This window comes from Semicossyphus pulcher, unplaced genomic scaffold (assembly GCF_022749685.1).
Source record: "Semicossyphus pulcher isolate SPU_LCO1_2020_fin unplaced genomic scaffold, fSemPul1.0.p SCAF_19, whole genome shotgun sequence".
Lineage (NCBI taxonomy): Eukaryota > Metazoa > Chordata > Actinopteri > Labriformes > Labridae > Semicossyphus > Semicossyphus pulcher.
Genome location: NW_027211692.1, coordinates 1,901,557 through 1,927,018, shown reverse-complemented (window position 1 = coordinate 1,927,018; position 25,462 = coordinate 1,901,557). Strand labels below are relative to the sequence as shown.

General features: G+C 44.2%; 1 protein-coding gene across 1 annotated transcript in view; it reads right to left on the bottom strand.

The window, feature by feature from the left end:
* Positions 1–3,913: 3,913 nt before the first annotated feature.
* LOC138597220 (retinitis pigmentosa 1-like 1 protein) overlaps positions 3,914–25,462 on the bottom strand; it is a 37,385-nt gene continuing 15,836 nt past the window's right edge. Inside the window, exons 2-4 of the mRNA XM_069668790.1 lie at positions 11,708–13,278; positions 9,259–9,777; positions 3,914–5,021 (exon numbers count right to left, since the gene is read on the bottom strand). Of these exons, the coding sequence (XP_069524891.1) occupies positions 4,999–5,021; positions 9,259–9,777; positions 11,708–13,076 (1,911 nt within the window). The 5' untranslated portion in view covers positions 13,077–13,278 and the 3' untranslated portion in view covers positions 3,914–4,998. The remainder of the gene's footprint in view (positions 5,022–9,258; positions 9,778–11,707; positions 13,279–25,462) is intronic.

The following is a 25,462-nucleotide window of genomic DNA, read 5'->3' as shown; positions in this document are numbered from 1 at the left end:
TTTAACATGGGGCTCTATGGGGACTGACTCACTGCTGGAGGCAGCCTCAAGTGGACACCAGAGGAACTGCAACATTTGGCTTTAAAAGTTACAACTTGATCAGTATGTCGGGCCTTCTATCCACTTTTATATGGTCCAGTGTAATGAATTTCCCAGCCTCTAGGGGGCACTAGAAGGGCTTTAGACATATTAAATCTAATGTGCCCACTACTCATAATACCACTGAACCACACATGTATTTATTGTAAAAATGTAGCATTAACTCGCTGGTGTTAGCTCTGATCTCTGCCTCCGTCCTTGCATCGTCTCTGTGCACCACATGTCTTCAGACTTGACCCCGAATCCTCCATCCACAGACTCTAATTTGATCTAATGATAGCCGCAGCCTAAATGTCACACTCATTTCATCATTGAGCTGCTGCTGCTGCTGCTGCTGAACTGCTCACACATTTAAATGTAGTTTTATGTAACAATAAAGACAGAAGCCGAGCATGTGTAGGTGTACGCTCTATATTTAGCAGCTGGTGTCTTTGCATTATAATCCGGACGTGTAATCCATCTGTTCTGCCTGCTTCTGTGTCTTTGACCTCAACTGTAACCCAATTAAAGACAAATCTAGAGACGACTGTAACACTCAGACATCATCATTTTCTCCATCTGCTGTTTGAAGCTGTTTCCAGATCAGTGACGAGGCGGCGCGTTGGTTCATCTCTGTTCATTTACACTCGTCAAAACTGACACTATTAATACCCGGCTTTGTCCATTACAACGTCTGTAAACCACAAAGCATCCTGCATTGTTTCTGCGCGCGTGTGTGTGTGTGTGTGTGTGTGTGTGTGTGTGTGTGTGTGTGCGTGTGCAGCTACTGTACTCCAGCATTACGGCTGTAATAACATAATCCCAGAGATTTGGCCTGACAGCAAGACAGTATGCTGCCGATTTCAACTGACAGTAGGGAATTATCGTCACCACACACTTTACAGACGGCTAGACATGTGTTATTATCACTGCAGTGAGGCTCAACATGTGGCCCGTCAGCCCTCTGAGGGACGCTGACAGGCTCTTAAAGATGAGTGAAGTTCAGAGCGATCTGGGAGTTATAGGACAGGGACAGATTTATGGTGATACTTTTTTAAATGTATTGAAAGTTAAATTATTTCTAAAGGAGTATTTCAGTATTTTTATCAACTTTGGCCCTCGTTTGAAATATTTTAGTTTTGTCTGATGACTTTCTACCTTCCTGGCTTTTGGCTGACAGGGACTCATGAGAAAATAATGAGAGGAGGAAGATTTGTCATTTATTTTTCATGTGATAATAAAGTTAAAGGTCAAGTCTGCTTTTTGTGTTTGTTTACAATCATGTGATCATGTTGAATGCAGAACAGAGCTGACATGTTTAGAATAAAGTGAAACTAAATATAACAGTCGAGCTTTAATCATTAGTGATATACAGCAGATACATGCCTCATATTTTGTTTATAAATTTTGCAATTTGAGAATAAAGTTTAATTCAAATCTTGAGAGTTCAGAAAGTCGAGATAAGACAGAAGCCCTAAGCGGACGTGCACCTATACATTTTATTTACTCCCATGATAACGAGAAATTTCAGTTTATTTATCTCGTTATCTCGAGGTAACAAAGCTGGTTTTCTCGTGATGATTTTCTGTGGATGTATAAAACAGACCCACAGGCTGCTCACTGCTGTTACAGAGCAGGACATGCTCCCATCGCCCGCACTGACGAGGGAGTTCAGCCTGTTTCTGTGTTTGTTTGGTGCCTTTGCAGCTCTGGAGGCACGAGTTATGATCATCTGATGTTACGGTGGTGCGGCGCTGTCATCTCCAGATAACGAGATAAGTTGAGAGAGAGAAAAAGGATACATTTTTATTCTGGACATTTTGACTTTATATTTTATTTAAGAAGGGACGATAAGCACACGGGTCCATCCTGTTCATTAGCCTGATTCTCCTCCATAGATAGATTTACACAGAAAAACCTGAGATGAACACCATAAAGGAAACATGTGACTTCTGTCTCTGTCAATGCTGCAAACATCAACATTAAAAATTCTCATTGAGTGCTGATGTTGAAACCAGGTCACCTATATGTTCAGATGTATAAAGACATGATCTGATGATCTGAATGTGGCCTCAGGAGCCTGAATGTTGACCTCTGTATGACCCCTCGGTCCTCCTGACGAGCTCACATTGTGATTTAACGTCTAACTTTTTCTGACATGTCTCACAGTCTCCTTTGTTGTTTGTTCAAGTGTGTCAGCAGCTTACATTCAGACCTGCTTACACCGAGAGGGCAGGTTAAGTGTTTGGCTCGAGGACACTTTGACAGGACACTTGGAGGACTCGTTCTCAGTCCGGATGCTTTCTCATATCTGTTATAGTCTGAGAGAACAGATTCGCTCAGCAGAAATGAAAGCTTACCTAGAAATTGTAACAAAACAGGGGAAATGTACCTTTTAAATTTCCTCCCTTAATTTTCTGAGCATTAAGATTCAGCTTCTAGTTAAAAACAGGTACCTGCTAACTCACAGGGGACCGTGCAAAGATACAGCTGAAGACAAAGTGATGAAGCCGTTCATTAAATGATGGACAGACTCTGTGACAATTGATTCTGGCTCTTCAAACACCATCAAGAGGAGAGCAGACGCCCACGCAGCAGCGACGAGGACGTCAAGGCTGAGATGGTGAGAAAAAAACTGATTTTAATGTGTAGAGGTGAAAAATGTGAATTGAGAAGAAGTGTGAAGAGAAACTGGAGACAGAAGAAGCTGAGAATGTTGTTTGGAAACTTCCTTTGTTTTGTTATTTCAGCTTTATTTCAGAGGTTCAAGCAGAACTTTATCCCGCTGTGGTGCTGCTGAACTCACATGCTGTTCAGACACTTCCCTAAATGTAGTGATTCTGACGTTTTTATGGCTCTCTTCCGACTGCATACTCAGGAAATTACCTTTCTTTCCCTTTTGGACTCAAATCCTATTTTATGAGAGATTTATATATAAATATAAATATCCTCTTTTTGTTAATCCTCAGGCGATCCTTCAGATTTTTTTTGCGATGACCCTGCCGGATGTCCGAACAACCAGGTCACAACAACAAGGTCTAAAATATCCCTGTGTGTTGTAACATCAGGATTCCCCTTCACTGGAACAAAGTAGCCCTGAATGCCCAAAGTACACAATAAAATACGCTAAAAATACACCATAAAATATACTACAAATACACTAAAAATACACCATATAATATACTTAGAAATGTTATAAATAAGCTATAAAATACACTACAAAAATATGCTATAAAATGCACTGCAAATACACTATAAAGTATTTATAAAATACACTAAAATATGTTATAAATACATTATAAAATACTCAAAATACAAATACACTATAAAATACACTGAAAATACGCTATAAATAAGCTATTAAATACACTAATTTATGTTATTAATACACTATAAAATGCACTAAAATACTTTTGGCCATAAAAAACGTGTTTATTTGTTTCTCTCTTTTATCAGCTGCAACAATCTTCGTTTCCATGACATTATTTTAAAGTAAACTCCTAAAAACACGGTGTAACTACAGATCACAGCGTCCTGTCACACTTTAATCCTGATGTGTGAAATATAAAATACTGTGCACAGCGCTGGTGAGGAGGAGCCGCGGCTGGCATATGGACACCCCCCGCCTGCTGCCAGTTAATACATACAGATCGACTTTAATACAAAGAAATCTCGTATTATTCCGCCCATTACGTAAAAGGATGAGATTATCGATACACAGATTAATGAGCATCCAATGGTGTTCCAGCCTGAAGCCCCGCCCCCTCACCCTCCGTCTGCACTTCACACTTCAATCATGCAGATAAAAATAGACAGACCCCACAATGACTTGCAGTTTAGTTGTTAGATTTTAGTCTTTATTGTACTATTTTTTTTCTTGACAATTTGCTAGCGGACATGTGAAAACTTGGACCAACAAAACATCATCATCATTATTATTATTATTTTTTAATTACAGCATATCGTCAGACTGCGGTAACAGTGAGAAGATGTGTTTTTAGAAAATAAAACAAGAAAGAAAAAAAAGAGAAAATCCAAACAGGAAAAAAAAACATTTTGACGTTTAATATTTGATGGTGATTTTTTCTTTTTTTTTTAATTCATGTACACAATATAACAGTCTAAAAACATTAAACACACAGAGCTGAAGACATTGCAGTGTTGGTTGGGAAGTGGCAGTCCTCAGGGCAGTTTATATACTGTAGCAACATGGTCCTGCTGTACTGTCAAATATCTACTGGGGCGGATGGGGAGGAAGAGGAGGGGGGCGAAGGGGGAGGTTGAGGGGGGGACTACAAACCAAAATGGCTGTCGATATAAAACTAACAGTCTTTTTTTTTCTTTTTTTGTTCTTTAAATCCACCAATCAGGAGTCGGTAGAGACAGAGAGCAGAGTAAAGTAGGAGGAAAATAGGACGGGGGGAGAAAAAGGGGGGAGGGGTGGAATGTCTCGATTTTCATTTTTTACATTTCTGCATTTTTCTTTTCTCTCGTAGACAATATAAAATCTCACAGACAAGCAAAGAAAAAATAAAAACACTGGATGTACATGTTTGTTTGTATGTATGAATGCATCGGACGGAGGGAGGAGGATGGATGAGATGATGGAGAGGGGGATGAAAAGAGGAAGAGGGGCTTGAATTATTGCTTTCTGAGTGATTATTATTTCTCACTTCTCACCTACATGGATTGCATCTTTCTCATTCTCTCAATCTCTCTCTCGCTCTCACCATGGTGATCTGTTTACACGTGATTACTCCGTTTATTCGGGAGGAAGGAGGAGGGATGAAGGGAGAGAGGAGGAAAGGGAGGGAGGGGACGAGGAGGAGGAGGAGTTAGGGTGAGGGTGGTGAGGGGGGGCGGGGCTCAGAGCTCCTTGCTCAGCGAATCCCGGGCAGTTCTAATCCTCTTTGTGTGGCCTCACACGTTTCCCGCCTTTTTGTCTGGTAAATGATAACAGAAGAGATTGAAAAAATGTATTAAAAAATAGAAAAAGGATAATAATAATAAACAGTCATATAAAAGGGTTATATGTCGTATGTGTGTTTAGTGGTTTAGTACAGATGTTGCTTCTCTAGTGTTGGTTAGTTTAAGTTATTTTAAGGACGTACACAAAGCAAACAACAACAACACAACAGTTTAATGACAAAATATGACTTCACATTAGAATGGAGGATCGTCAGCACATGGACAGGAAGACGCACAGCCTGTCTGTCTGCCTGTCTGTCTCCCATCACTCCCCTTATCATCATGAACCTGCCTTTAGATTTCTCCTCGTTTTGTGCTTTTGACCTTAAGAAGACTTTTCCCTGACGCCCCCCCCGTGTGTCATCAGTCTGTATTCCTGTCTGCCCCCCCCCCCTCCTCTAAGAGAGAGAATACAAACAGAGAGAAGGCTGCTTAATCTGGCTTGTTGAAGAGGCTCCGTGACACTTTGATTTTGCCCGCTAATCCGTTGATGGACTCAAATCTATTGATGTCTACTAAACCAGCTTTTCTCTTCTGCACAAAACAGAGCGCTAACTAGCTAAGCTAATGCTAGTTAGAGGAAGCAGCCGGCTAGCTCTTGAGCGCGGGGTTTCGAGGGTCGAGAAAGAGAGGCTGATAGTTGAAGGTCGAGGGTCTGAGCGGAAGCTTTCTCCTGTCTGTTCTTTGGACCGTGCATTAAGAAATCATTTTGTAAAAAGAACAAGGGGACACCTGCTGCTTCTTACAGCTAAAGATCATGAACGCTGACCACACTGTGAACGTGAAACCAAAACACGTAGTTTTCCTGAAACACTTAGCCACCAATGAAATCTCTATTTTTTGTAACTACTTTTAGTGTTGGCTGGAACACTTGCGGGCAAACGGAGAGAAGAATAACATGGATCTAGTTTTGTTGCTCTTTCCATCCATTAGCCTGAGAGTTTCTTTTTTTGGCCCTCACCCCCATTATTTACAGGATAGCTGAAGAGAGACAGGAAATGTGTGGAGTAGAGAACTGGGGATGACATGCACCAGATAATCGGCAGACCGGGAGTCGAACCCGCGACCAGTGCGCCGAGGACCGAGGACCACTGCACACGGGGCGCCCGCTCCACCAACCGAGCCAAACCAGCAGCCCTAGCCTTAGAGTTTCTGACAGACACAAGTAAAGCTTGGATCATTGTTCTGCTGCTGATCCTGTGCTGTAACTAAATATGCATCTGCACAGACGTCTAACGCCACGACTGATTTTCTGTTTCAGCTTACTGACACTGAGTAGAGGGAGGACATTGTGCCTGAAGCTAGCTGTTAGCTGTCGCTTTTGGCATTCAAGATAAAATTTGTTGGTGAATAGCGACCACCAAGTCTTTAAATGCATTGTGAGTGCAAAAAAGTACTTGTTTTTTAACATGTATGAGCATTATACTGTTAATGCACAGTCCTCACCTTTCCTACCAACATTAGCGTGTTGATGCAGGTTTTTCAGACCCGGGAAGACCCGCTTATAGGCGTGCTTATATGTATATACCAGTGAAGTATCCTCCTGTCGGTCTCTTTTCTGCTGCGTCACCGTCTGACGTCACAAACGCGCCGCAGACAGGGTTAGTAACCAGTGAAGATGTTACGGTGGTTATGTATTTAATTGTATCCATTACTCATTTAGTCTGTGCATCAAACACCGACAAATTTTGAGCGATGTTCGAGCGCTGCTCGGATGGACACGGGCGGAATTTGTAGCTAAGATGACGAGGAGTTGCAGAAGTTACCGACGGAGCATAGCATCGCGCCGGAGAGGGGGCGGAGATTAGCGTGTCGACGCAGGTTTTGTGTTCCCATCAGTGCCGATCGGAGCCGAGGCGATGGTTACCCGGGTCTACTGCAGAGTCATGTGACTTGGTCTGAATGCTGATTGTAACCTTTTTGACCAGTGGGAAAGCAGCTTCACTCTGCAATCTACAAATCATCCTGAGTTGTCAAATGATGCTTGAAATTTTGAACAGAAAGATTCTTCCATAGCTAACATCCTGCATGACATTAACACAAATCTGTGTCTATAACATGTGACTTTAGGTAGAGCTCATAAAGCGCTATTCTTTAAGTGTCTGGATATTTGATGGCGTATCTGATGTGCAGTTGCTGATTCCGTATTCCGATAATGTGCAGCGCTCGTCCTGTTTTCAGGCCTCAGTAAAGACAAACAAAACAAAACAGTTTGAGCTTCAAAGAGTCCTCCGGTAAATCGCACGGCCGCAGCAGGAGCCGCGATGCTCTCCTCAAACATCTGTTGGACAGTTAGAGATCAAAGCGAGCCGGGTTGCTGGACACTGAGCCTCACGCTGCACTTGAATGGAGAGGAGGCCGGGAAGTGATAAATAATGAAGGAGGGAAAAGATCACCTCCTGAGGTTCAGTGTCCGGCAGCTTTGAGCGGCTCCCAGGTGGGAACGCGTGAAACGGTACGTGTAAGTGTTGCAGGAAATAGCTTGACCCTCTTGATTAATAAACGTCCAATAAACTGCTCTGAATACGAGTTTAAATGAAACACGTTGCTGCTAATTCTCCCTTTGAAGGATGTTTCAGGGGGGCTGTGGTTAGCTTGCACTTTGACAGGCTCTGCCATGTAGCACTTAATTGGATATTTGTATTTGTACAAGTTCACGAACAGTCAGCCTTCAACCGTAGCTGCCCTGGGAATCTGCTCTCATCACCTGATTCCTTGTTATCGTTAAATGGTTTCACTGTTTGGCTGTTTGTGAACCTGACATTTTAATAAAATCAGCCGTCGATAAATGAAAGGGATGCCTCTCTCTCTCTCTCTCTCCCTCCCTCCCTCCCTCCCTCCCTCTCTCTCTCTCTCTCTCTCTCTCTCTCTCTCTCTCTCTCTCTCTCCCTCCCTCCCTCTCTCTCCCTCCCTCCCTCTCTCTCTCTCTCTCTCTCTCTCTCTCTCTCCCTCCCTCCCTCTCTCTCTCTCTCTCTCTCTCTCTCTCTCTCTCTCTCTCTCTCTCTCTCTCTCTCTCTCCCTCCCTCTCTCTCTCTCTTTATAAAATACTCGCTGGTTTTTCACTTGTAAACAAACATTTATTTAACATCTACACAAGAATTTCTTTAAAGGGATTTTAGGAAGAATTGCTGCATTATTTTGAGTCATGCAATCACCCAGGGAAGTTGACATGCCTATGTATATGTGGTTCTGCATATAAAGTGTGTTTGCCATGTAAAATATAGTTGGAAAATATACTTTATTTCTTTCTATCTTGTGTATGTTACGCACAGAGCCAAAGTCAGGATGGTTAGCCTAGCTTAGCATGAAGACTGGAAGCAGGGGAAATCAGCTAGCCTTTAATGTTATTTAGCGATTGTTGACTTTACTCAAGGTTGGTTGTTTAGTCTGTAACATGTCAGGTGTAAGTGATGTTTATTGAACTATCGCTGCAGTTTAAGTAAAAAAAATACACCTACAAAACAGAGCTCACTTAGTGTTGGAACATTGTCATTTATACATATTTTTTCCACATGCTGGTTTGTATATTTTGCCTCCAGTCTTTATGCTAAGCTAGGCTAACCACCTCCTGACTCCAGCTCTTAACACACAGATGGTTTTTGAAATCTTGTCGTCTAACGGAAAGCGAATAAGTGTTTCACAAAATGTCAACATCTTTGTGTCACCTGTTGGAACATGTGTGCTAGCTTGTGCTGATATGTGACTTTACATTTGGCACGTTGAAGTGAAAAGTGTATTTCCACATACGTGTGTTCACCTGTGTGTTAATGTGAGAGTGTGTATGTTTTTAGTATCGCATGTCGGCGTCGTAACACCCGTTCAGACCGTTGTCGACGCACAGCTCCCTCTCTAATTGGTCAGTTGCTGCTGACATCACGTTCTGAACGATGGCCACTGCTGCCTCCCGTAGATCCCTCTTCCTCATCTCTTCCTCCTCCTCATCCTCCTCCTCCCCCTCCCACTCTCCTTGGTCATGTGACTCATCCCCCTCGTAACCTCCATTTTGCGGAGACTCTGCCTCCCCCCTCTGTCCCTCCTCCTCCTCCTCCTCCTCCTCCTCCCTGCAAATGGCTAATGCTAGCTCAGGTTTAGTGCTAAGGTTTGTTAGTGCTGGTGCTCTTTTTTGTTCTTGTCTGTTGTTAGTTTCTCCTTCTTTGCTGCAGCTGCTGTTTTGTGGCTCATCAGAGTCCGGCTCGGCGTGCTCTAACTCACCGCTGTTCACAGCTGCCGTGGCGTTGATGATCTTAGCATTGGCCTCCTCTTTTGCTCCTCCTGCCTCCTTGGTCTTCTTCACGGGGCTTCCCCCCGTCGTCTTCTCCTCCTCGTCCTGGTGATTGTGTGTGGCGTGCTCCTCCCCCGTGCCGTTGGAGCAGCCGTTCTCTCCATTGGTCACCGGAGCTTCGGCCGGCGTCTTCTCCGCCTCCTTTGCCGGCTCTTCTCCACTCGCCGCCTCCTCCGGTGCCTTCTCTTCTGCCGCTGCGTCTTTGTCGTTGCTCTCCTTGTTGGCAGCTTCACCGTCGGCAGCTGCTTCCTCTGCTGCTTCTACTGCCTCTACTCCCTCTACTGCCTCTGTGGCCTCTTCCTCCTCCTTGGCGCCCTCACCCATGTCCACACTAGTGGACTTGCCCTTTCGCAGGATGAAGTTCTTCAGGGAAACTGCACGGCCGAAATGTGAGCGCTTGGCCTTAGCTGACTTGGCGTCTTTGCCCTCCTCTGCTGCTCCATCCTCACCTGCAGGGAAGAAGAAGAGAGTTTAGGACAAGAGCTTCATTAATCATTTTCTTTCAGAGTGATGGCCTTTCTTCCTTTTAGAACGATGGATCAAAATGGATAAATAAATTAATATTTGGTTTTGTGGTTTTCACAAGCAAAATGATAAAGATAACTGTTTTTAGGAATGCCGTGATATTATTCTCCACTCAGGACAAAAAAAGATCTTAATATGTCAAAAGAAGTAACAACCATGTTCAAAATATTGTTGTTTAATGTTTGCTCTCTGTCTCATCCTGTGGTCGTCACTTATAGATGCCGTCGCCTGTTTTTAGATTTGTCTCTTCCTCTCTAACGTGGTTTGGTCTGTTTCAAGGTAGCGGCTGTATCGGGGTACCCTTGAGCTACATCTTCAGGATACCTATTAGGGTCTGTTCTTCTTACATAATTGAGTGTTTTTCAAGGTACCTTAAGGGTCTGCGTTCAGCGTTTGTTTTAAAGTACACTTTAGCGCCTATTTCAAGGCTGCTTCATGAGACCCTTTAGGGTCTGTTTTAAGGTCGTTGTCTTCCACATGTTCCATCCTTTAGCGTCTCACACCTGTTTAAATTAAAACTGTTCGTTAAGTGATGTCTAGGAAAAACACTTTTTTGTAAGGTTTAGGGAAGAAATCACTGTGTTTGTTTCACATGTGACTTCAGCTCCAGTCTGTCAGATGGAAGACGTCACACCTGACCACCACCCAACATGGACTGTATCTGTCTTTCTACTACGTCACCTCCTTCTGGCTCAAGTAAGACCACCAATAAGCTTTGAATTACAGAGGTTATATAAACTGTATGGTGCATTACCTTTCATAGTTCTGAATTTAAACTGTAAATGAAAACGGCAGTAGGGCGTACCTGGCTCTGAGGGTGCGAAGGTTCAACTTTTCTCATCAGTCTAATTAGATCAATCAATATGACAAAACTCCAGGTTGAAGTCAGTGTTGGAAGAACATCATTAGCAGGGCAACAATTCAGTATTTTTTTTATCTACCTTAAAGAGACTTTGGTGCACATCTTATTTGTGTTTCCTGACAATCTCTTGCTCGCTAATCTTTGAACAGAAGACTTAATAAGAGGACGTTTCAACCAGTCAAGACAACGTGGGTATCCTCTACTGAAAATGAAACACAAAGAGCCCTGGGTTGTGTGTTTTGCCCTTTTCTTTATGCAGCCAGGAGCAGAAAGTAAGTTAAATTTAGTCTTTGCTGTTGACTGAAGCCGCAGTGTGATTTGAATTTCACATCAGATGTTGAATATTTTATTTGGGAGAATGTTCAATTACATTACCTCCCCCGGAGTTAGCAAGCCACTAACTCCTGTCTGTGCTCCCTGGACAAGGACAGACACGGAACGAGTGTGAACATGCTGTCAGCCTCTGAGTCTGAATATTTTAACGGTGTTCATGTTGAACTCTGCTGGACCGTTATAACTAAATTCTTGCTATTTTAAAGTCTATTAAACTCTTGACTACATAGGAAAGTTTTTGTACATTCGAATGTTCTTGTTTACAGAACAGAAACATTCATTACGCTCTTCTCAAAGCCACCAGTCGCTGCTCTACCGCCGCCTCGATTGGTTGGTTGGTCACAAATATTCGGTTGAATCAAGGCCCTCCTTTTAATACACCAAAACATCATCTTCCTCTTTACTCAAAGGTCCGTCTCTGTAGGGATCCTTTCTGTAATGTCATCAGACAGTCTGAACCTGTCAGTGGCAAAAACTTGCAGCCATTGAAGCCCATTTCACGGCTGCCAGCAGCAGCCATCTACTCGAGCAATTTCAAAACTTTTGTACTTTCTGGTGAGTTACACTTTTTAAAAAAATGGATAAAGAGAAGGTTTCAGTTATGTTAAAGTTTCAGTTATATTAAAGTTTCCCTTATGTGGTTAATTGTGTCATCTTACCCGATGCGGCGGCGGCAGCTGCATCGTCCTCTGCGCTGGGGGCGCACTCTGTGTTGGCGCGTTTGGACTTGGGGATGACTCGCTTCTTGAAGGAGGTCCAGATCTCATTGGCGTGTTGCGTCACTGTCCCACCTCCTGCCGTTGCTGCCTTCTCCTCCTCCCCGCCTTCAGCCTTCTCCTTCTCCTTCTCCTTCTCCTCCCCTTCCTCTGTTTTGGCCTCCTCTGCTCCTCCCTCCGGCTTAGCCTCCTCTCCCTCCTCTACTCCTGCTGCTGCCTCCTCTGGCTTGGCGTCAGCAGAGTCCTTATCAGAGCCTTTGGCCTTGCCGCTGATACCGACCATGGACGGGTCCCTCTTCAGGCCCTGGAATGTCCAGGAGCGTTTCAGCTTCCACCTCTTCTGCCCCGACTCCTTGGAGTCCAACGTGGAGGAGTCTCCACCTCCTTCTCCCTCTGCTCCCTCCTCCTTGCCATCCTCTCCTCCTCCTCCACTCTTCTTGTGCGCCTTTTGAGCCATGAGCTTCTTGAAGGAGTGCCAGCGCTTCATGTGCTTGGTGGTTGCTGAGGAGGACGAGGCTTTCTGTTCTCCCTCTGCGCTTCCTTCTGCGCCTCCTGCTGCTCCTCCCTCTTCTATGGTGGAATCAGCAGTGGTGTTAAGTGCTTCAGCATCTTCCAGTCGGTCAAGGGATTTGGACCGAACCTTTACTTGTTTCTGGGGTTCTGCGGCAGCACCATCTTTCTTCTCAGTACTGCGATGGGAGAAGATCCTTGCCACCGGCTTCCTGATCAGGTCTCGCACAGTTGATTTGGCCTCTGCGGGTTTGCTCTTCTCTGCTTTCTTCTCCTCTTCTTTCTCTCCATTTTCTGGAGCTTTCTCTATCGCTGCCTCTCCTTCTGCACCTCCCTCTGCTCCTCCATCAGCTGCTGCAGCCTCTTCCACTCCTTTCTCTCCCTCTTTCTCCGCTCCTTCAGCTGCGTTCTCCTCTCCTCCGGCAGCTGCTGAGCTCTGCTCCTTCTTCTTCCTTCCTCCCATCACCTTCCCCAGGCCGCTCTTGTTGAGGAAGGAGTCCAAGAAGGAGGTCTTATGCTCAGCAGAGGAGGCGTTTTCCGAGCTCTGAGGAGCCTCTGCCTCCCCGCTGTCTGCCGCTTCTGCCTCCTCGGCTCCAGCAGCTGTGTCGTTATTCACAGTCTCTTTGTTATCAACAACCTCGCTGTTGACAGCGGTGCCATCTTTATCGACAACCTCGCTGTTGACAGTCTCTGAGTTTGCGTTGGCGTTTTTAGTCGGTTGCTCTGCCTCTGCCGGCTTGCTTTCAGGGGTTTTTCCGTCTTCTTGGACCACCGGCGCCGCATTGGCCTCCGTCGCCGCCATTTCGGAAAGGGTAAAAACAACAATAACAACAAAAAAAGTGGGTTCCTTCCTTCCTTCCCTGGCCTTCTGCCCTCCTCTTCCTCTCTCTCTTGCTGGTGTTTCGTTCCTCCTGCTGTGCTGGTGCTCTCAGGTCATGGAGAGCAGAGTGGAGAACAGTGGCGAGGAGGAAAGATACTCAGCATCCTACTAGTCCTCCAAACTCCTGAAGAGAGACAGAGAGGACAGGAGGTAGTGGGGGTGAGGAAAGAGGGGCAGAGAGAGGAAGAGGCACAGATGGTTAATAGTCTGAATCACCGCCATAGACACTCAATTAGTCTGGTCTAGACTGTGCATTGAATGGGGAATGAAGAGTAACAAAATAGAGAATCTCAGCGGGAAATGCGATGCAATTATGATGCCTCCTAATAAGTCACACTTCCCATATTCACACCCTGCATGATTCGATGTGGGACACACACTCTCCTACTTCTTCTTTGTAATTGAAATGACTGGGGCTGGAGGATTCACTACTTGCACCAGACAGCAGCAATAGATCCTAAAAAGCTGCATTTGTATTCTGTTGGGTGTTTTGGCTTAACTTTCATCAGCTGGTTGTTCAAAACCACAGATGATTCCTTTCAACAGCCCTCAGTTGGTAGTTGTCCAGATATTTAAAAGTCATTTCCTGTTTGAAAGCCCCGTCCAGCTCGGACAGGTTATTTAAGCAAATGCCAGAACTTCAAATTAAGAACTTGTAAAAACTTCAAGGATTAAGCATTGGACGTATAAAGTTGACTTAAATACAGAACTTGAGGTATCCCCACTTTTAGTCTCTAGTCTGGGTCAATTTCTAAAAATATAGGATGCTACATTTTCAGCTGTGCAACTTTTAGGCAAACGTCACTCGACTCTCTATGCCTGGTACTGGTCCAACATGTGTTTATGGGTCCAAAGTGATGTAACCAAAGCTGAATGGCCTGTAGGATATGTGTGCCAGGGTCTGAATGGACCCAGAAATATATATACCCGACCACCTTTTTGCCCAGGATATTATGTCCTGCACCATCGCATGTCCAAGAGGAGAGAGATCCGAAATCGCAGACAGGCCTGGTCATTGAAATAGACCCGACACACGGTACCTAAATATTTCCTACAAAAGTCGTTCTACTACTGAAAAACAGACTCAGGGCCCACTGTCGTCAAGGGAACCCGACCCATACCTGAACCCAAATCAAACTGGGTCCCTGGTACGGTCTCGGGTCCTTGGGTCCAGCTCCACCAGTGAAGACCTCTAATAAAACCACAGACCACCCATATCTTTCAAACGTGTTATTTGAATATTTATAATCTCCAAGCCCAAGCTGAGATGAACCTGGTGACATCACGCTTACATAATCAGGGTCAGATCCTCTAAAGCCACAGAAGACATTACACAATTGTTTTCATAAGCTGATTTGTGTGGCGTGAACTTTGTGGAGTCGCCTTTAAAACACTGCATGAATGTCTGAAGTGCTTTGTGCACAGTGTTTGGTTCGGGTACTTGTTGACAATAAGAAAATATAAGATATAAACCAGACTTCTCCTTTAAATGCAGCTCAGTTGTAACACCTTTGCAGAAGTCAATGAATGAATCAGCAGATCAATGAATCTGTGAGTCACACGCTGATGTGGAGTAACCGACTTTCGGCTGTGAGAGTGGAGAGTCCAGACGTTTAGTGAACACAGTCACACGCTCTCAGAGGAGAAAGTGAAAGAGTGAGTCAGACTGAAGGGAGGCACTCAGGTGGAGAAACAATCTCACAGGGGAGATGGAGGGCCGAGCGAGGGAGGAAAATACAGTCAGACGGACAGAGAGAGCGAGGTGTAAACACATACATCACATGCTCCAGATAATCTCACTCTGTTGTTGCCACAACTGACTGACTGGCTGACCAACTGGAAGGCTTACTGGTTGAGTGGCTGCCATCTTGGCTCACCGGCTGTACTTGCTGCCTTACTGCCTGGGAGATGGAGCAGCTGACTGACTTACTGACTGATTGAATGGCTTACTCCCATTATCTCTTCAAGGCTGACTAGTTGGCTGTCTGGCAAGTTAATTTACTGACTGATACACTAATAGATTGACTGGGTAGTTGGTTGGTTCACAAATTGATTGTTTAAAGAACACTGCTTTGTTCAGACAGACAGCAGCCTTGCATGAAAGTATTGCAACCTCCACTCATTTGAGGGACACCACTGTGTTGGCACTTCTAGGTTATCGACCCAGAGGGCACTGTTAAAAAAAACACAGACGCAGACATCCATCATAAAAGTGAACCCTAGCTCAAACATCATGTGGAAAGGAACTATTGACCAATCAACTACTCGCTACCCCAAATTCCTGGCAATGCCAATGGTGCATTTCTTCAATTTCTGTAGTCTAGACCACCAGAACTGAGACCAATTCATGCCCAAGGAAAGAATATATCAAGACTGTGACAAGACCAAGACAGAGGTATGGCAAGACTGAGTAAAGGCCATGGACAGACCTCTTTATGGCAAGTTATTCATATCCCTGCATTTGTTGCCTTCGCCTGTCTTGAGCATTGCTCTCTGTACATTGAAGCAGCTAGTGTTGAAATTCAGCTGACAAAATATGAGTCAACTCAGGGTTTTTCTCAGCCAGAGGCTAGGTTATAATGATACCATCTTGTATCCCAGCCATGTAAACCAATGGGCGGTGTTTTGGCGACCAACAAACCTTCAAACTCAAGAACCTATCAATCCATCAGCCTTCCTGGATCATGTTTTATTTTCTCACTGGTACCTGAAACAACACAGCATCCACTCAGTCTTTAATCATGTGCCTGTTTTTTAATCTAATGCCTTGCATTATTCTACAAAGCTGATTATTTGTTATATTGGCTGGGTTGTAGCGGGGTCAGACTTGCTGGGACTTTGTTTGAACTTTTTCCTAAATATGGGGATGTTTTATTAACTTCATGCCAAGCGAATTGCATGTGAATCCTTTCTCTTCCTGTTCTGACACACTTTACAAATTCATTGCCCGGTTGTTAAGGGACACAGTCTGGCAAATCTTTAGATGCAGCAGTCCTGCAAGTAAACATGACCTGTTGAATTATCCTGCGGCATGATTGGCCAGTGGCCTCCCATTGCCCTCAGCGCTACACCGTCTCTTGTTTACTATTCTGAGCTTGAAATTGCTGGTAGCCTCTTAGCTCTGACGCACACAGTTCATTTATTCTGCCCGCTAGTAGCCTGAGTATATTTACCATGGACACCTCTATCCTGCATACAGAAACAGATCCACCCTGTTACTATCAGGTGGTGTTAGAATCATAAAGTGTTACTCAGCAGGTGCAAAAGATGTACACAAATTAGTCTCTGTAAAACGGATGCAAATGCTACCTACACACTGAGCACGTCACGTACTTTCGGCTATCTACATGTGTCATTTTGGAGCTGAATAATTTACCTTCAGAGTTCAGCGGACTTCATTCATGAGTGATTTATCTAACATCCATTATGAACTAGTGCACTGTCAGAGCTGCTCGGCACCGGGTAGGTCGGCTCTTCAGTTTGTGTTTGCATTCACAGCAGTCGACGATGAGCTTTCATTAGTTCAGTGACACGTTTACTCAGGATGTTTGGAAAGTAACATTAGCTGCTGAATTAGATTAGGAAGCTCTTGATCTAATATTCAGCGAATCAATAATTCAGTGGCTGGGTTTGTAAAGTCTTTATTCTGTTTTCTATTTCTTTCTTTGAGTCTGCAGGACACTCAGGACTCTTACACTATCCTAAATTACATTAAACTTTCTAGAAGTCTGAAAAATGTTGTCATTCTCTGAAGTTCTCTGCATCATTACTTGGAGTCATAAGAAGACAAAAAGTGCTGCGAGCCAGAGCTTTAAACTTTACTTCTTTCATGAATATGAATTGAAGTTCCTAAGACATCCAAGCTGACCCTTCAGCAGTCTGCAGAGTCTGTTCAGAGCCCCACGGGGACTTGATGAATTGTAAATTTGAATGGCTGATAACGCCTGTTAGGGCATTGTGATTGTCAGACCCTCTAACAACATATGAAACTCTTCTCCACACTCCTCTTGGAGGTCAGAATTGGGGATTGTCCACCAATGTCTGTATTTTTTCAACAATCACGCCCACTTTACACTCTATGTCGATTTTTACATGAGAAGAAAGGTTGCTTGTGCCTTTATCCCCAAGTGTGAATGACTTTTCAGTCTCGCACCTCATCACCAGCTTTTTGACGCCCTCTCGAGTGTTGCTTTTTGGAAAAACCATTGACAGGCTGTCAGTGGAGATTAAACGGTTATGTTCGGGATCAACAACGTTACTCAGAAACATTTTATCTTTATGCTTACATAAATCAAGAAGTCCTCCATCACACACGACCAAATAGGTCATTTGTTCCTACTGTCAAGTACGAGCCACAGCAGTGCCTCATAAACCAGCATCTCTATGGATGGCAGGCAACGCGCCCCCATAGCTACACCTAAGCACTGGACAAACACACGGTTAACGTTGTGGACTAGTCGTACTTTGGTTACGTTCAGGCACCAAATCTACTTAGTTTGGTTTAGCAAAAGGATGGTTTGGGTTATAATAAGCACGCTTTAAGTCAGTTCTAGGGATGCACCATATTGGATTTTTTGCCGATTTCCGGTATGCCGATATTTTCTAACCCTTTTTGCCAAGTTCGATACCAATATATTAGCCTCATGTTTTTCCCCCCCTGATTGCAGAGGACATCGAGTCTCTCCTGTAGTGGAACTGATCTCATACCTACTCTTATTGTAGTGGCCAGAAACTGCCATACCCCACCCTTCTTCATGCTTGACGGGAGAGGTGTTGTACAAAAGGTCACGTGTCTGATCACTCATGTTTCTGAGCACACCTGAATGCAGCATCTCCCCGAAATACGGCAGTGCAGGAGACATGCCCGGACTTGTTTACTGCTCCTACTACGGAGACCTCAGTGATCGCCGACGGACTCTGACTCACTTTGCACTGATGTTTATGTTACAATCTGTTAGCGTCGGCTTTGGCTGCGAGTGTATTTTCAGCGTGTTTGATTGTGTGTCGGTAAAATGACGAGAATGTGAGCTAACTGTTAGCTAGTTAAATGTTGTGAAAGTTGTTTAAGTTCTTATCATTGGATCGAGTCACTTTTTAGTCTTTGGTCTTTTTAGGCAGTGTGCGCACACACTCGTGGAGAGTTAATGTTGTCGCATTACGTCGAGCTCTTTTAGGGACCCATCGAGCATTTGGGCAGAATTGAAGTGTTGTTTTATTGCTGGAAATATCGGCAGAAAAATGACATATCTGCTGATGCCGATACGTAGTTTTCAAGCCATAATCTGCAGATACCGATAACGCGCCGATAATATCATGCATCACTAGTTAGTTCTATTACATACCTGGATTGTGTTACTTCAAAGAAGTCAATGTAACCTTTTGGTTTCTCAAATGACCCAATCTCAGTCTCCTTGGTGAAAGTCCCGTGTTTGGTTGACCCATTCGTCGCCTCTGCCAAACGGACCTCTTCCTTCTTTATACAATGTCAGTTCAACCCCCAACCCCCTAATAACAACTGCAGCCCGTGGAGGTCACACCGCAACTTTATGCATAAATTTGGGTTGTTTTTGGTGCTGACTGTTTTAGAAAAGCTGAAGGTCTCTTGCTTTGTTTGATCAGACAACTTGCTGTATTAACCAGGTCTTTATGCGCACAACTACCCTTTAAATCTATGATGCTTTGAGGGAAGGGAAGACTGGACGTTTTCAGACGAAGCTCAAGTGAAGGGGGAGCACAAGTATTGACAGAGCTGTTGCAAATTTTGTCATATTTGGAGAAATGGAGATGTGAGATGGGCTGTGGATCCACCTGATTACGGTCTACATTTAACCACGTATAAATCAAACAGCAATCGACTGAGGAATAAAACCCTCAAATCAGCAGCTTGAAGCAGACGCTACAGTTTCAACAAATGTGAGTTTCTTCTGGTTTCTCCCCAGCTGTTTGAGGCACGTTGAGCCACACGAGACCGAGCTCGTCTTTGTTTCAGTTTCTCTTTTTATTTTGGGAGGATTTTTTTTTTCTTGGTGGGTGATTATGCTGCAGCAGCAGCAGCAGCAGAGGAGCATTAGCGTGTTGGATGGTGGATGTGAGGCTGAAGCCCCGAGGTGTTGGAACAGCATCAGACGGAGAGAGGAGGACGACAAAATGGAGGGAGGGAGCGATGGGAGGAAAAAGAGGAGGCGGGAGGGGTGCAGAATGGGAGGAAGAGGAGGAGGACTGGTGCAGACATGGGCTGATTGGGAGGCGTCTCGTCTGTCTGTCTGTCTGTGCCACCGTCTGGATTTCCTAATGTCTGTCTCTTTTCTGTCTCTCCCCTCCTCTCTCCTTTTGCTCTCGTCTTTTCCCCATTCAGTTTATTCCTCTCCTCTGTTTGATTTCTCTCCATCTCTCTGCCATTCTTTCAGCATTGTGTCTCATTCACCTTCCCTCTTTTTGCATCTCTATCGTTATCTTTGCATATCTCTGTCGATCTCTGCCCTCTCTTTTTGTTTTGCATGTTCTTGTCCTCACCCTCCTCTTTCTATTTGTCCGTCTCTCCATCATTTCCTTCCTGTCAGTCTTTATCTCTCTCTCTGTCGATCTCTCTCTGTCTGTCTGGCTCTCTTCAATCCCAAATTCATCTTGTTGTAAATCATTAAAACAGAGAGCGAGAAGAAGCAATCATTCCTGCAACCTCATTTGAAAGTCAGAAAATCAAGGACATGCGTCGTCATTGATGTTAAGCAGGTTGAGTGAGAGACTGTCTCCCTCTTTGTGTTTGCACGTGTGACTGCATCATCACAGCTGATTCGTATTTCCGATTGAGCTGATTGAGACACAAGCTGCCCTCGTGTTCTCGATTAACGTACAACAGCAAATACAGTTTGATAAAAACAAGAAAACTATTTTGCAAAGCCACAAAACGCTCGCTGACAATGGACTTCATTAGTGTCCAACGTATCCTCCCATAGTGACTAATGCATGATTAATACTCATTATAGCTTATAGCTTTATAGCACCATTAACCCTGATCACGTTCCTAAACAACTCCTGCGTCTTAAACATAGAACGCAATTAGTATAGAAACAGAATTTCTCGTTGCAATATTTAAGTTGAGCTTACAGGCGCCACATGTTGCCCGTTGTAAATGCAAAACATCAATAACTGCATCAACAAGTCAGGCATCGGCTGCATGTGGTGCAAGAGTAAAATTACAGCATTCCCATCTTTGCCTGTAGGTGGCAGCGTCTCCACCACTGCTGCAGCTTTGAATGTGTAGAGACGATGCAGCAGTGGTTGCATTGTGGTGACAACATAATTGCTACCTGGATTATAAACACAGACAGTGAAAAATGTGTTGCACTGGAGTCGTGGAGGAGGTTGGCGCTGCAGGAAAGTCGTTCTATCTCTTAAATGTTAATATAACTCTTTGAAATCCGAAGGCGCTGCTGACGCTTTGTTTTAAATGGTTACTGTGCTGCAAGATTGCCTCTACAAAACTAATGAAATACGCTGTCAGCTAACATTTACCTGCTGTGTTCAGGATCTACTGATGTTAGGCACGTTAACCAAGAACATGACAGAAATCCAAGAAGTCCTCAGACCCAAAAGACCACACAGGTTGACTGTCTTTAACCCTAAGGTAGCGCCCTGTCTCCTACACTCTTGTACTGCACACAGAGAAGTTAACGTTGTGAAACAGACACAGGTTACTTCGTTTAAAGCATCAACACTACTTGGTTAAGTCTAGACAAAAAGCTTCTGGTTTGGGTTGAATTGAATCTCTACTTACTTTAGTTAAACTTTGTACCTGGCCAAAGTTACAGGAAGTGTATTACCTGATTTGTGACTGATTCCTTTGTCTCATGGGTGAAAGTGTTGTAGTTGCTTTATTGTTTGTTATGCTACGTCACCTCGCTTCCTCCTTTACTTTTGTCATAATAACTACGACCACTAGAGCTATAGCCTAACAATGAACATAAAAACACCATAGCAAGTTGTTGCACCAGTCCGCCCCTGCAGTCTAATACTCTGCTTCATGAAGCAGGTGATGACGTCCTGTCCGTCAGCTGTCTGCACAGATTTACTGTTTGTCTTAGAAAGTTCCAGAGTTTGGATTCAAACAGCTCCTGGTGCAGATAACTTTGTCGTTATGTTGCAGCTCTCAGAGCCTCTCGGGTGCATTTCCAGCTGCATGTGTTTTCACTCTGTGATGACGATCTAATTCTCCCGTTAATGCAGCTATAATGGAGGTCAATGGGGAGGCGGCCGAGTGGCCAATCGCTGTTTCCCTCTTCACACTGTGATAATAGCCCTCCTCTTCACACCTTCCTGCTATCAACAGGGACTGCATTCACACACAAACACGCAGCTCTGGGTGCTCGCGTTAACCCTTTGTGGTGCGGATGCGCGTCCTTTCAGGGCCTGAATATGGAAATGTGTAAACGCAGCGACTCGTTCCTGCTTCAAGTGTCGTGTGAAGGTGAGACGGGCTGTTTGAAGAGTTTCACTGCATCCAGATGTAATCAGACAGTTTAAGCTGCTGCAGTCTGATCTGTGAGGGGGTTCTTTATTTGGGCTTTTATTTATGGACCGTCCAATTCTGACTGCATTTAATGACTCATTAGCATCCCTGTCCTACAGGTAACTCCCTCAAACTACTACTTCATGCACTTGATACTTTATTGCTTCAGCTCTGTGGCCCATGCCCATGACTTAATTTTCCTCCTTTATTTACTTGCTTTACTAAATTGTTGCCCTTGTTTGTCTGTATATCAGAAGAAATAACATGCAAATGATCAGTGCAGGGAAAAGGAAGCAAACAGTAAAACGAAGAGTATGAAAAGGAAAAAACAGTCGCACGTTTCTAAATTGGGGCGATGGTTTAAAAACGATACGTGCTGGGCTCTGCAGATTTTTCCATAAAGAGCCTTTAAGGAGGGTCTGGTGTTGGGACGTTTGAGACAGGTATTGCTCTGACTTGCAACACATTGCAATAGCGTTCCTTGCTGCAAACTTTGGTGCACATAAGGAACTACCATCGTGACTTCTCCCCCGCAGGAAGTGGAATGATACGAGATGCTGTAGCTGAGCTCATTCAGTCCGCTGACCTTCTGCCTCTGCATGTATTTTTGATAATGTTGTTTGCTTATAAAGCAGTTTGGCTGCACACCAGTTTGCTGTTAATTAAGTTTTGAATTTAACTGAACCTGTGCCAGCGTTAAAGTGCAGCCTGTGAGCAAAAGTGCTGCTCACAAACAGCAGACGGTTTTACTCACTTCAGTCCAAACTGACTGTCACCAGCCTGTCAGCGCGGCAGAGCTGCTAAACTGTTTGCACACACAACGGCAAAACCATGTCTCATGAGAACGCACTGAAACTCTGAGCTGTAACGTGTAATACAATGAATTTTAATTTGAGATTGTTTATCCGATGCACAACATTTTTTACTGCCAAGGTCGTCCTAATGATGCAAAACCACATTTAAGGAAACAAAATACTGCTGAGGTAAAACACAAGATTAAACTAGAGTTTAAACTTTCTTACAGAAGGTATAAAACTGTATTTGTAAAGGAGAAGTGGGTGACCTTTGATTTTAAAAAAGCTTCCACACGCTGCAGCGATAATGACGCTGACAAAACCATAATGTATGAAAATACCACTGAAGGTGACATTTCAGGTGATGTATGGAGATGTAGTCAGGAAATATGGAGCCCTGAACTCTGAGAGAGTGTAGTATTTTCTAATAAAAGCCATCAGTCACATTTAATGAAATCAGTCCTGCAGGAGAAGTCTGAGCGTTCACACTTCACAGAGCCGACAGAGCTACAGTGATAAAGAGCTGCTAGACGCTCAGCCTCCAGGACACAGGAGCTGCTGTGGGAATTGAACCTGTGACCTCTCAGTCGGAGGGTAAACGGAGCGGAAACCGTGTCCGGACCAAGACGGGAGAGAGAGTCGCATATATTTTTATGCTTTATAGATGCAGCGCTTCGTCCGGTGATCCTGTGACCCAATGAGAGACGATCTGATGAGGGACGTGGGGATCTGGATGATGCACTAAATCTGACTTTGATGGGACGTGTTGGAGGTCTTTCACTTAATATGCTCAAACTGAAGAGAAATGTTTGTGACAAAAACAAACATTCATTTGAACTTCATTAAAAAGTGAATATTTGTCAGATTTAAGGCTTTAAGATTCGTCCAATCCATTTGAAACACAGCGCCACTGTAACTACATGTAGAGCTCCTGCGTGCTTCATATGAAGTGCTGGCTGGATCACTTTGAGGTTTTCGGATGATCCATCTGTACATGATGTCTGAACACAAATGCAACAGTCTTTCTAGCTCTTCCAAATGTCCACTCTCAAAGACGTAAATCTTGCTGCTGCATTCGACTAAAAACAAAGTTCAAACCTCTTCTTCGCCGCAAAAACACCTGGACAGTTTCCCAGACAAATGTTGGGCAGAGGAAACCTTAACCTTAGAACCTTTGTGAACCTTTGAAATCCCAAAGGACTGCGTCTAAAAGTTTTTCTTTCTGAAGGAGATGATCCAAGACTGTTCCACAACAACTGGCAGAGTGTGCAGAGTTGTAAAATCAATCTCACTCCCTCTTGTTTTATTCTACAACCAAGTGTAGCACCGTGATTGAGTTAGAGGAGAAAGTGCCTGGAAGTGTGAGCTATTATCTCTTTTTGTCGAGCTCATTGTGTGGATACAACAAAGGCAGACAAAAGACAGGATCCTTGCAGAGAAGTCAGGGAGGAAGCCAGGAGGAGGACAAGACCTGACGAGGATTGTCAGAAACACTTTGGTCTTAAGAGGTGGTCAAACCAAACGTGAACATAACGGATCAGTTGTGGAAAATAATCATGCGTTGTGTTGCAACATGATTTTTCAACCGCAGTTTCTTCGCTCCGTAAATTTCCCGTGCAGAACACAGGAGCCTGCTGCTCTACCAAACCTGCAGTGTCCTGAGATGTTAAATTGCTGTTTTTGTCAATGGAGTCTGGTGGCTTTAAAAGAGAGTGACGTCACTCCTGTTCTGAGCCTCTTCCTCTGTAACAAAAAGGTCGATCTCTGCAGGGATCCTTTCTGTAATGTTGTCAGACACTCTGAGCCTCTCAAACAACAAGAACTTTTAGTGGTTGCTCTTTGATTGGGCGCTTTGGCCTCCTTGGGTTACGCTGCAGCCATTCATGTAGAAATCTACTGGAGTATTTCTAAAGCTTTTTGTACCTTTCAGCCATTTAGACCTTGAAATAAATCATAAATAGGGTCCAGATTTATAAACACCAGAAATCCCCTTGTACCCAGATATGTGTGTGATTGTTACGTTTTGGCAACACTGGAAACGACTCCGAGACGCCGAGCTATCAGCAGACACTGAGGTGGTTCACGTTGGCTTCAGAGGCTCAATACAGACTTCACATTTAACAACAAGGAGACAAACCTCAGCTGTTGCCGTTTCACCTTATTCCTTCTACTCAGCATCAACTGAGTCTTTTGATGCTGAAAACACCCCTGAAGCGGACTTTATCTCGTTGCTACACAGAAAAATCTCAGATACAAATCACTATAAAAATCTAATCGATTGTTCCTGGGACCGAGGCCAAACCATCTGCCAATTTTCAGGGAGATTTGTTCAAAAGGTTTAAAAGAATCCTGACGAACGGATCCTCCTGCGGCTCCTGCTGACATAGTTCACATCCGCGGAGACTCTCCACCTGCTGCACTTTCATGTGGAGGACTGAACCCGACGTACAGCAGCTGTCTGTGTAATGATAGCTCCACAAATACGTTCTGCACTGTTGCCTCTCTAACAACATTTCAGCTCTTTTCTAGCTGCTGCTTCTCTGGACAAACTGATTTTCTTGTCAGATTTACATGAAAGTGGACGCTTTGTAGCTCCAGTATTTAAATATCTCTGTAACTTCTTGGCCAATCAGAAGTCCCCTCCCCCGCCCAGCTAGAGCCCGATGAAGGTGAGATGAAGCAGAAACAAAAAGGCATTATCGCTTTGATTGCCGTGATTAATGATAAAGCCTGATTACATCTTTGTTCCCTGCCTGCTTTAAAATGTGTCCCTGCTGGCCACCGTACACAGCCCGACTGTGATCCAATCAGATCAAAGCAAAACAAAGGCTCTGTATCAAACAGGCGCCTGATTGGAGGCTCTGCACAAACCTAAGGCAACTTCTTGATCCAGGAAACGAGGGATATGAACCCTCTGACATCTGCAGCACAAATCTTTTTATATCTACAGATCTACAGCTATACATCCCAATGTGTGCAGCCTATAGGTTATGTAAGATATTTGTGTA